General features: G+C 32.6%; 1 protein-coding gene across 12 annotated transcripts in view; it reads left to right on the top strand.

Annotated features, from left to right (window-relative positions):
* Positions 1–7515, top strand: part of GULP1 (GULP PTB domain containing engulfment adaptor 1) — a 367595-nt gene extending 360080 nt beyond the window's left edge. For all 12 annotated transcript variants that reach the window (XM_082397569.1, XM_082397571.1, XM_082397576.1 and 9 more), the window contains one exon: positions 1515–7515. In XM_082397569.1, the coding sequence (XP_082253695.1) occupies positions 1515–1586 (72 nt within the window). In that variant the 3' untranslated portion in view covers positions 1587–7515. The remainder of the gene's footprint in view (positions 1–1514) is intronic.
* Positions 7516–12625: the final 5110 nt, after the last annotated feature.

Genomic DNA, 12625 nt, shown 5'->3' with positions numbered 1-12625 from the left:
GATAGTGGTTTAATTTCAGAATGAACTGATTAAAACACAATGGTATCAAATCTTTCCAAAGGTAATATATATCCACATTACTTACCTATCTATCTATCTATCTATCTATCTATCTGATATTCCAGAAGATGACATAGTACATAGATCCTCAGATATCCAAATAAAATATTTTAAAAAGCAGTTTATTTACAATATTTTCAGTTTAAAGTATTGACTTTTCTAAGTATTTGGCAGCTGTTTAAAAAAATATGCATACATGTGGCAAAATATTTGTCTTGTGACCAGAATAAGCTTTTAAAACAATGGTAAGTACTCTGACTTTTACTTAACTAAGTATAATTTGTATTCCAAGTACCGAGAAGTACTTTTGAAAAACCCTTAAAGTGATGACATTGCCGTGTGGTCTTTGTGCTTAGACATAATGAAGATTGTTCTCTAAACATTAACAGTGAAAAAGGTGTGGCTTGTATTTTGTAATGATTTTCTTCCTCTATATGATAATGTTTACATTGGATTTATAGTAAGTACATTAGATACGGGTTCTAAATGAAAGTAACTTGAGGAAATGCAAATAGATATGCAATTGGCTAACACACAAGTAGATACCATCTAATTAAACAAAACACAAAGCAGAACAGAGGACAAAAGCCTTCTCTTTGAGAGAGATTTTCTTTTCCTCAGGAATAGACTTTTGTCTACATTTCATTTTATGAGCAAGGATGGGGATGGGGAAGGTGGTAAGACCAGAAGTGGCCCATAGTTCAACTACCTTATACAGAAAAGAAGAGAGCTGGGGAGTAGAGAAGGACAAACACCTTTGCCACTAACTTTTAACTCAAAAATCTTCAAAAAAATTTTTTTCATGGCAATTGGGTATTTGGTCTCAATAAATCAAAATCAATTTCACTTCCAGAAGCATCTAAAACATGCTAGAGGTGAATGGAATTCAAAGCAATAATTTGCAGCTACAAGCAGCTACAAGGCTAGTAGAGGAAGCTTTCTCCATGGCAAAGTGGTCTGCAGTCCTGTGTTACACATAGGATACAGCATTGCATTTAGGGAATACAATGCAATTTATTTTACCAGGCTCTGAATAGTGGTAACCAAGAAGAAAAGTTGAAAACTATCAGGCTGTCATCACCTTGAGGTCTAGCTATCTTACTTATATGAATATTGACCTTTAAAGCCAAGGGATTTAAGCTACAGTAGAATGACATAAAGTAGACTTCACTGAAAAGAAACATTTAAGTCTTAAAATTACTTAATTCCACATATTTCTGTTTTCTTCTATCTCTTATGCGTGCTAACCTCATATATATTTAAAACATTTAAAATGCTAATGGGTATAAAAACATTTGATAAAAATTTGACAAGCCAACATTTGACATATAATTATTTCTTAGTTGATCAAAACATGAAGATTTCAACTTCTGCTCATAGTCTCTTTCATTTACTGATTTTTTTTTTTTTGCTATGAGCATTTCCTATTTTAATGATTTTACTTTATTTTGCAGGAGGGGTTCAAAATGGGACTAACTCTTGAAGGCACAGTATTTTGTCTCGACCCATTAGACAGCAGGTGCTGATGTCAAGAACAAGAGGTCTTGAATCTGTTAAATTTGTTTTGTATACATATCTATTATTCATTATTACTTGTGACAGGTATTATACATGTACCAATATATTTTTGAACCTCATAACTTTCTGAAGATTATTTCTGTAAAATTTCCTCATACTTTCACTGTTGTACTGTAGCATTTTGTTTTAAAAACAACTCACTGTAAAGTAAATCATACTTTTATGTTCCTTTCTGTTTGTTTGTAGAAGAATTTATAACTGAAAGACAAATTATCCAAATATCTGCCTGTGTCTGAGCTCTAAATAATTAGCTTCTTCAAATTTAAGTTCATTCTCTAGGATGCTAGTTTATTACTGATTTCCCAAAAGCCGTACCTTAAAGATACCTTTCAGAGTCCTCAAGAGATACACCAATGCCAAACTAAATATGTTCTATATTCAAACCAATAAACATGTTACCATTCATTAGACAGATGTCATTTTATGTATGAAATGTTGTTCATATTATTGGGAAAATGTAAACTTTGAATATAATACCGCCAGATCCTTTTTAGCAGGTAAAATAACAAAAACATAAATTCCAATAATAATTAAACTAAATGTATTTAGAGTACTTATTAGTAAAATCAAGGTAATCATGTTAGTTATTATTATCAGCTACACTCCAAATATTGTATTTATTTCATACATAAAGATTGTGGAAAAAATGAAAATTTGCTATTTACAAAACACTTAAAATAAAATTTAATTTCTAATGAGGTAAGTTACATTACTAAACATCATCTGATCTGAAGTTTCTGGAAAAAACATTTGGAATATGTGCTGTCTATAGTTGCAGTATCTATTACCCATATATACTTTACCAAATATATTTTTTCTGAACTGAATAAGACTATCCTTCTTATATTTTCTCCTTTGATAAAGATATTTTCTCACCAAAGTTTATTTTGTGATGACCCATTAGTTTTGATACTGTTAAAAATCTATGGCACCTGTTCTTTATGAATTATCAATATTATTTAGCAAATTTAATTTGTATCTGTTTTGTTAAAGTCAGGATCTCATTTTTCACAAAAATGAAATTGCTGCTCAGTTTAGTCTTTAACATGAACAATAACATTTTCTTGCAGCTGATTCTTTTTTTTTTTTTAATCCTAATCGAAACCACTTTTTTAAAAAAATTAATTGATTTTATTTTTTTATTTTTGGCTGTGTTGGGGCTTCGTTTCTGTGCGAGGGCTTTCTCTAGTTGCGTCAAGGGGGGGCCACTCTTCATCGCGGTGCGCAGGCCTCTCACTATCGCGGCCTCTCTTGTTGCGGAGCACAGGCTCCAGACGCGCAGGCTCAGTAGTTGTGGCTCACGGGCCTAGTTGCTCCGCGGCATGTGGGATCTTCCCAGACCAGGGCTCGAACCCGTGTCCCCTGCATTGGCAGGCAGATTCTCAACCACTGCGCCACCAGGGAAGCCCGCAGCTGATTCTTGATGTGCTGATGAACTCTGACTTTTAAAAATGTTTTTTTCTCACACCTTTGCCCATTATGTAACAGACTGTAATTTGTACTGAGTGCAGCAAAATTTATGGTCAAATTTATAAATTTGGTTCATCACATTATAAGAAAAAAAATTAAATTAATGAAAATATGAGCTTAGATTGAGGGTAGATCTCAAAAATGTTTCTTTTCCTTTAGTCATGGGAATTTTCTTCACGTGCTAAAGGTACATTTTCACTAGGAACAGAAATCAAATAGGCTTATGCAATATTATATTTGTATGTATCCCCATAATGTTCTGTGGTGTATATAAGCCTTCTTGTTTGCTTTCTGTTATCTGCTAAGTTGTACCTTAATTAGAGGGTAGTGTATGTTTCATAAAGAAGAGTCTTTATAATTTTGTTTGTCATATAGTATTTTGGAATTTGTATAATGAGGATGTTTAGAAGCCATATTAATGGCTTTTTTTAACAGATAGAATTTGTATTTTTATTGTACTTTAAAAAGCTTTATGTAACAGGTATATATTTAGTGGCGATTTATTATCAATGGTAACACAATAGAGTACTTTGCACATTTAAAATATGTTACTGTACCAATTTTTAATGGTAATCAATTCTGCTACTGGCATGATTAAATAGTATATAATTGGTCATTAATTATGAACATTTATTTCACCAGTGCATTTTTATGACGATACAGTTGCAAATTGTATTTCTATGTAAACTCAATGATATGTTTGATTTTGCTGAGAATAAATGATTTTAAATAAATTAAATTGTATAATTTATATTTGTATATATAACTCATTAAATAACCTCTAATTAATTTAGACACATTCTGAAGCTAATTTCATGCCAGATTTTCCTGGTTATAGATTGGTGCCAAAAGAAAGACAGGAAGAGAAAGAAGAAAGCAGAAAAAGACTTTAACTTCATTTCTTACAGCCCACACACATATTAGCTTTATGATCCAACATAATTCAGTTGTGAAAACAGTGGATTTCATCCTGCTGGTGAGAGAGGTCATAGTTTGGTTCCTTTCACCAGAAGCATCTGGTGTAATAACTGTATTAGGTAAATATCTCTTTTCAGAATGGAGAGCCTTTTTAAACTAGTAATACAAAGGGTATCTTGGCTGGTAGTCTTAAAAAGGTGGACTTGATAATAGAATTTGAGTGGTGGCTAATTAGAATATCATGAAGTTTTGAATCTATTCAAAACACAATGTTAAGTATTTTAATGGTGCACAGGACTCACATGCACAGCTTTGCACACCAGTGAGCAATTCATCCATCCGTTCACTAAAATTCATTTATTACTCTATGTGAATATCATGTATTAGGTGGGTAAGAAAACATCTCGTAAGTTTGCTAACAGACATTGTTAAATTGAAGGTGACAAGATCCCTGTCTTCAGTTAGTTTATTGTCGTAAAGGAAAAGTAAGGCAAATACTTGAATTAATAAATGAAAACTTATATGTATTAAAGTACTGTGTGAACCAAAAATTTCCTTTAGAATATTAATATTTAACTATGTTTAAATTTGGGTACTTAGCACTGGCTAGTGTCTATAATGTTAGATATCCAGTGTGAAGCTTATGAAGACAGGCCAATGACAATAATTTTCTTCATCTCTTCTTGTTTCTTGTATTTTGAATTTGATTTTTTTAAAATTTTAGTCACATTATGGGAATTCATTTTCAGATAGAACTTCTGTTAGATTTTTGTGTTGATGCATTTCTAAATACTGACTTTTGTTTTTACTCCTTTTGATGTTACTTAACATAACCATGAAAAAAAACTGGCTGTTAATATTTTTCTGTTCCAGTGTTTCCATCTATAGTTCCAAATTCAATATTTATTCATGATTTTGGGTTTCAGCCTCTGTTAAATTTTTTGAAAAATCTTGGACTCAATTTTGACAACTAAAACCCAGACTCCACCCAAACTGCACTCTTTACGGGCAGTTAACACACTGTTGATATGGGCATGGCTAATATTGCCCTCAGACCCCTGTGTCTCATGCAAGAAGTGCCTAATTTAAGTGTCCGCACCTTCCTACATAACCTCAGACGACTGTCTCAAGAACTTCCCCCTCCAACACCCATTTCATAAATTTGACCCAAACCTTAATTCTTATACACTCGTTCCATGTCTTGACCTTATGTTATTAAGATCCAAATGTAACCCACTTATAGAATTTTCTCCCTCAAAACGTATTTCTCTGGAATTCATCTAAAGTGGGATTCCCTTACTCTAGTGAGGAGACCACCTCTTAAAATAATGTATGGTCTTCTATTTCCTTACTTTCAAGTGAATTTTTATGAAATTGGGTATTATTTAAATAACAGAAGACATTTCCTTTCTCTGAATTGATTTCTTTCCACTCTAGTTCATTGATCCTCAGACACACTAATTCCAAAATCATAGTCAATAATATACAAAGAATGGCATACTTAAGAAGTTGAGTTTGAAAGCTCACTTTGAATTTTTCTGATAAAAATTTATCACTACATGATAAATTGAAATAGCTGAATTTCTTATTTCTGTATCACTAACATTGGGTTTTGTGTGAGCTAATAGTACCACTACAACTGTGTAACTAAAACTTTGCTTATATAATTACCTTATATTTACCTTTAGCCACATTTTTGGTGTTTATTCAGATGCACACTCAAAATTCATTGAGCCAAACATTTCCAGTTTGCAAGCAGCTCTACAGGCACTTTGGAACTTGCATCAGACTTTTAAATGTTGCTGTTTTCATTAAAGGGAGTCTGGCTAGAAGCTGTAGGAAATATCTTCTTAAAAGAATTCCCCAGTACGCGCAGGACCTAATTAAGTTCTCTGTTAAAGGACATTCTGAAATCTCATAGCATTTTCTCTGTAAATTTTAGTTCATCAACTTGTCATTATTAATATATTTTGCAAAAATCAATAAAATACTGTCTTGGAAACACCATTTAAATATATTTTTAATAAAGTATTTTTTTAACTTTTCTATTTGTTTAATAAAGTTTTTTAAAAAAACTTTTCTGTTTATCCTCCAAAAATCTTAATGAAGTGTTGCTTTGACAGTGTTGTATCTTTGGTGCCACGCACAACACTTTACCCATAAAGCGCTCAGTAAAAGGTTAAATGATTCTTTAGCATGTTTCTTGCTAATGATGTGAACTAAAACTTCTTATGCTCTCTGTGAAAGAAAAGAACAACATGCCTTCCAAGTAAATCTTAAGAGAAGATAACCACTTTGTCCTTTCTGATAAAATCTTTACCAGTATTTTAACTTTTATCTTATGTAGCAATGATCTACTAAATAAAGACCTTGACATTCTCTATGAGCATCTATTAATCACCATAGATTCATAGACCAAGGAAATCTGGCTCACTCAAGGGAGGAAAAACAATTGACTATTGTTGATATTAGTTATGTTAATATTGATTTTTATTAATTGATTACTATAGCTTCAATGAGACTTGGAGGATTCAAAGATGAATGTTGTAGAATTAAGGGACATTGCCTGGACTCAGAGGGTGAAGAACTACATTTGTTGAGCATGTGAGTTAAAGAATGATAGGTAAAGACTCAAACTGCGTCTTTCCTTGAATCCCATGTTGTGGTCACACAGTTTTCATTGGCCTTAAATATTTTTAAGTTCATTTATTTGTCCTTAGTTTTTTATTGTCCTCTTACTTCAAATGACATTTCTTAGGAACATGTTGGGGCCCTTCCCAGTTGCCTACTCCCTCCCCTCTGTCTAGCCAGGCTGCTATGTTCTATTCTGTTCTGAAGGTCACTTGTTCCAGTTGAAATAGCTGTCTGGATGAACTGGAAGTAATCCAGATACCGGTTCTTTCCTGCAAAGAAAGCAAAGAAAGATGTTTGTTTCTTGGCTACATTTTGATAGAAAAAAATAAAAGAATTTTATGGCTAAGTCTATTAATAGTTGAAAAAATTAATGTAGCTCTGGGACTAATTTAAAAGTGTTACTATTTTCCAGTGCTTTGTGTCATTTTGTTTTTTTATATACTTTTAAAATTTAATATGAATATCATTTAATAATTGGTATTAAATAGCTAAGTACATGTAGGAAGTGTATGAATGCAGAGAGATTTTGGCAAAGATTCAGCTTAAACTAATTTCTCTCACACACACATACACAAACGTACGCACTTCATTTAGCTATTTAGTTTTCCATTTATTTTATTCTTGGCATCTGCGTTAATTGAAAAAAAAAGAAAACAACCCAAACTTGTACTCGACAGTACAAGGAATAGGAGGAGACAGATAGTGGGAGACAGATGGTGGGGAGGTAGTCATAAATGTTCAGAGATATCAACTAACCACATGTGGCAAAGTGACTATGCACAGATACCTGACCTGTTCATTTTTCAGAAAACTTGGAACATTTGCAGGCTAGGGAATAATAAGTATGATGCAATTATGTAAAAAGCTGCTTCTACAGTAATTCCTCTTTAATTCCCCCTAGTTCTCTGGTAATGCCTCCATTTTTCATCTTTTCTACATAAAAGGATTTAAAAAGGAAAATTCCTGAGGGTAAGCTGGACACTTTTTTCATGACTTCCTGCTATCCATGGCTATTAGAAAAACATATATCACTTTCTTAGAATCATTTGATTTTGAAAATTTCTCAACCGTACGTTATGTGAATTTTTAAGTAATTTTAAAAAATTACTCCTGTAAACTGCATTTACTTTAAAACAACTCAGTCTGATCTATAGGGAAACACTGAACTAAGATTTAAAACTTCATACTGTGATATGACACGGTTATAACTCTAGACTGATCTTTGACTTTGGGAAATTCATGTAATGGGGTTCATAACATTCCTGAACATTAGCTATTCTTGGCGTAAAAGGAAGGAAGTTCTCCAAATAAACCAAAGTTTTAAAAAGGTGTCATAGAAAGCAATATTTCATCTTTTATTTACATACCAGTTATAAATAAATATTGAATCAATGAATCCTAGGTAAATGATGTATCTGGCTGTCCAAAATCCCTTAAAAAAGGACAGCAGAAACCACAAAACTGTTCCAGCCTTTGTATCTGTTTATCATCTCAAAATCTGTGTATAGAGTTCTGTCCCTTCATAATAAAGTTGAATGCAAAGCAAAAGCATGATTCTAAGATTTTCTCCTTTCTCAGCCTTTCCTAATCCTAGGTACACAACCTCAGAGCATATTTACAGGGCAGAAATGGGGCTATGCTTCTCTTCAAAAGTTATTGGCTTGCTACATTTTCAGGATAACTTCAGGATAAATGTTGCATGTCTCAAAGGAATTCAGAAGCTCCCATCTTTCCAAGTAAACATTAAACTTTAAAAAATGCCAGCAAAAAATGCTGAAATGTGTAAGATAATCCTATACTGAAATATCAAAACACAAGTATTCTTAAATATGTTTACATGGAGTCAAATATTTAGATTCACAGAGATCTGTACTGCTTTTCTCCACAAGTTTTATAATGAAGCTTCATATGTGAGAATGTGAATACTAGAATATTTTCTTGAAATGTATTCAAATAAAACTTGCCTTTGACATATGTTGTGTTACACTCCTTTGTGTCACTTTTTTTGGTAAAGTTTTTCTTATTACTGTACCTATAAAGAAAAGAAACACAGAGAACATAAAAATCCCCAGCATGCCTGTTAGATCTTCCAAAGGCACCAATTGCGTTTCTCATCACTCTGTATCCCTTCCTTAAGGCTTAATCACAGATCTGAAACTAGAGAAAACAGCTGTCCTTGAAAACCACAGGAGCATGAGCATTTATTTTTGCCATGCAAATTGAGCAAATCTGTACAAACCTTTCGAAGTTATCTTGCCAAAAAACTCTAAAGCAGTACCTCTTTCTTAGCAAACAGTTCAATTTTTTAAAAAAAGAAACAAAAATGTCTATATGATCAAATAAAATTAATTAGGAAGTTTGTACACATAATGTCAATAAGACCATGGAAAGCACATGAGTCATATGACCTAGTTGAGTTTATTTAGAACACACACACTTACAAAAATTTGGGATTCCATCAAAACCAGATTGTTTCCTGTACTGTTCCCCAACTAAAACTTAGGTCAAAGGAAAATTGTATAAAAATGTCCCAAAAAGCAATGCATGAAAATTGTCTAACAACTAACAAAACAAAATTAATGGAAAAGTAAAAGGAAGACCATGTTTTATCATTTTGAATTTTATATGTTAAGGGCTGTTCAACAGTGTTTTTATATCATATAATATGTAATATTAACTTGCATGTAATACCACTTATTTTTTCCTTTAACAAGTATCAGGAAAATTGCTATAGCAAAGTCATTTTTCAGATGTATAATAAAACAGTGTAACTAGGATTTAAAGAGCACAGAGAGCTATTTTGGAATGTGCTTGCTCTCAAGAAAGGCCAAGCGAGATTAAAATAAATGCATTAATTGATTATTGTTCTTCATGAGAATGAGCAATTTCAAGTAGAGAGAAACTTAGGCTCTGTTTCAAAAGGTCAACGGTCATGGTATTTAAGAGGAAAACTGAAGTCATGTTTTTAAAACTTAAGACAGATGCTTTATGTTAAAAGGCTTCTCTGATGAAGTCCTTTTGTGCTGATTGGAGTCTGTTCTCCTAGGTGGGTATAGACTGAAAGCAAAAACAAGTTATTGCCCTTCACTGATTCTTTTATGTGACTTAACTGCACATATTTTGAAGAGACAATTGAAATTTCTGCACCCTGGCTGCATCTCCACTCTGACCATGCTCCCTTTCCAGCAAGAGAAGTCTCTATCTCTCTCTCTCCAAAAAAAAAAAAAAAAAAAAAAAAAAAAAGCTGGAAAAATGTTAGAGACATATTTCGTTTTTCTTTCGTTTTCTAAAGGCTAAAACATCAAAAGAAAACCATCTAAATAATGAATATATACTGGCAAGAATAATGTATATTTATGACTGCCAAAATTTCAAGATTACTGATACAGATTGTGGTATGTCTATGTGGCCAGAAAGATCATTGTGAGATGAACAATCTTTTCCATCCAGCAGTCATAACAGAATATTTCTTGGTGTATGTGAAACCACAAATACATCAGTGGGAACTTACTCGTATGGAAATACTGTAGTCAAACCACTAACCATGGCAGCCAGATTTCCCAGAATAAAGCAGTTGCTCTAGAAATTATGCCAACTGCTTGGGTTAAAAACATGGTTTCAAAAGTTGCAGATCAGCATAATATGGAAAAGTTATTAGCAAACTACAGAATGTGGTTCTAAAGTAGACTGTTGAACAGCAATTTCATGCTGCCTTTTTTTCTTAGATATAGCCTCAAAAGAGAGTTGCAAACAACATCAGTTATACATTTTAGTCAAGCTTATTGCATCTAAATATCTCTATTCTGCCTAAATAAATAGTAATCACAAATTATGAAAGACTTTTGTATAGATTATAGGTCACCATATAGAAAAATTTTATTCTAATTTTAAAGTACATACTTAGATGTTCTCATAAAATTATTCTTGACTTTATTGACACTTCATCATAATTATAAATTAGTATGAATTAGAGCCAAGGCAATTATGGATGTAGAAAAATGTGATTTCTATTTATTTATAGCAATATTCCAGACAGATTCAGCCTGAGAGGCAGAGAGGTCCACTATGTTTAAGCTTTTGTAAGAACTTCAAATTTTGAAAGACAAATAGAGTACAATAAATATGTACATATTCATTAAATGTGTTTGTTTTCATATCAAGATTTTGTGAAAATAAATTCGCAAAATGAGTTTCTATTTCTTAATTTTAATGTATGTTTTTAATGCTACATATTGTTAATTTGTTCTACACAATATTTTTAAGTTAGCTTACCCATATAAGTGATGCTTTTTTCTGATCCCATATTAATTTAGCTCTACATTTGGTACTATTGACAAAAAACTTTATTCAATATCTTCCATCGAGTTATTTCAGTAGAACAGAAGCCATCTATTAGTGCTGTGATAAAAGGATCATTTACTATCAACTGTTCTAGCTTAGGTTTTTTCCCAGAGTACATGAAGTGGTATGAATAATTTGGCAGAAACTTCTGATTACTATGTCATAATTCTTAAGTTTGTCCTGACCACTTTAACTAGGGTCTGGCTTTTTTTTTTTTTTTTTTAATTAATTAATTAATTAATTAATTTTTGGCTGTGTTGGGTCTTCGTTGCTGTGCATGGGCTTTCTCTAGTTGCGGCAAGTGGGGGGGGCCACTCTTCATCGCGATGCGCGAGCCTCTCACTATCGCGGCCGCTCTTGTTGCGGAGCACAGGCTCCAGACGCGCAGGCTCAGTAGTTGTGGCTCACGGGCCTAGCTGCTCCGCGGCATGTGGGATGTTCCCAGACCAGGGCTCGAACCCGTGTCCCCTGCATTGGCAGGCAGACTCTCAACCACTGCGCCGCCAGGGAAGCCCGGCTCAACATTTTTAGAATACATATTTCTTCATTTTCAAAGCTTGTCATGCTAATATTAAGTGGTATAATTGTATGTTACGGTAAGAGTTGTGTGTATATAATCTCCACCTGTACCAAGAGATATCTTTTAAAATTATCTAATGCTATGATAGGGCACACATCATAAAATTAAATGGTACAGTGACTTGCAAGACAGTTTAGCAGCTTCTTATAAAACTAAATACGGTCCTACCATTTGATTCAGCAAACATTCGCGTGGGTATTTATCCAACTGATTTGAAAACTTATGGGTTTACATAAAAACCTGCATGCGAATGCTTATAGCAACTTTATTCATAATTGCCAAAAATTGGAAACAACCAAGATATCCTTCAATAGGTGAATGTATAAACAAACTGGTACACTTGTGCAATGTACATCCATATAATACTACTAAAGGAAAAAAGAAATGAGCTATCAAACCACGAAAAGACATGGATGAATGGTGACAAACCTTAAATGGTGACAAATACACTATACAAAACAAGTTAATAATAGGGGTATATGTGTGCAGTACATGGGAATTACCTGTACTATCTTTGTGATTTTTCTGTAAATCTAAAACTATTCTGAATTAAAGTTTATTTTAAAGAATTTTAATAGCTTCTTGAGATATATAGCAACCTATATGTTTGCTGGCTAAAGTTTTTTTTTATTAATATAACACTCAAAATATTAAAAAAGCAAAATATAGATTTTTAGAAGATATTAACTATTGAATGCCAGTTTTTCTCTAGACCTAAGCACTAGAGAAAAGGTCCGTTCAATCTGAAAAGTACAAGAGAAATGTGTATCAGAAATACAGAAGTGGTGATAAAACAGAATTGAGTGAGCATTAATTTTATATGAACTCAATAGAAGTATTAGATTTTTTAAGTTGTAGAAATGTTACAAAATGATATTTTCAATGCTATTCCAAAGATGCTATTTATTTCAAGAGTTAGTGTCTGCCAAGGGTAAATAAAGACACCTTGGGGATAAAAAAATAGTGTGGTACTTAATATACTTAAGGTTAAGCAGAAGGAAAGGCATATACATATACATATACATATACATATATACATATACA

Source organism: Balaenoptera borealis (genome assembly GCF_965194805.1).
Source record: "Balaenoptera borealis genome assembly, chromosome: 6".
Taxonomy (NCBI): domain Eukaryota; kingdom Metazoa; phylum Chordata; class Mammalia; order Artiodactyla; family Balaenopteridae; genus Balaenoptera; species Balaenoptera borealis.
Note: the sequence above shows the minus strand (reverse complement) of the source record. Positions and strands in the feature narration are given on the sequence as shown.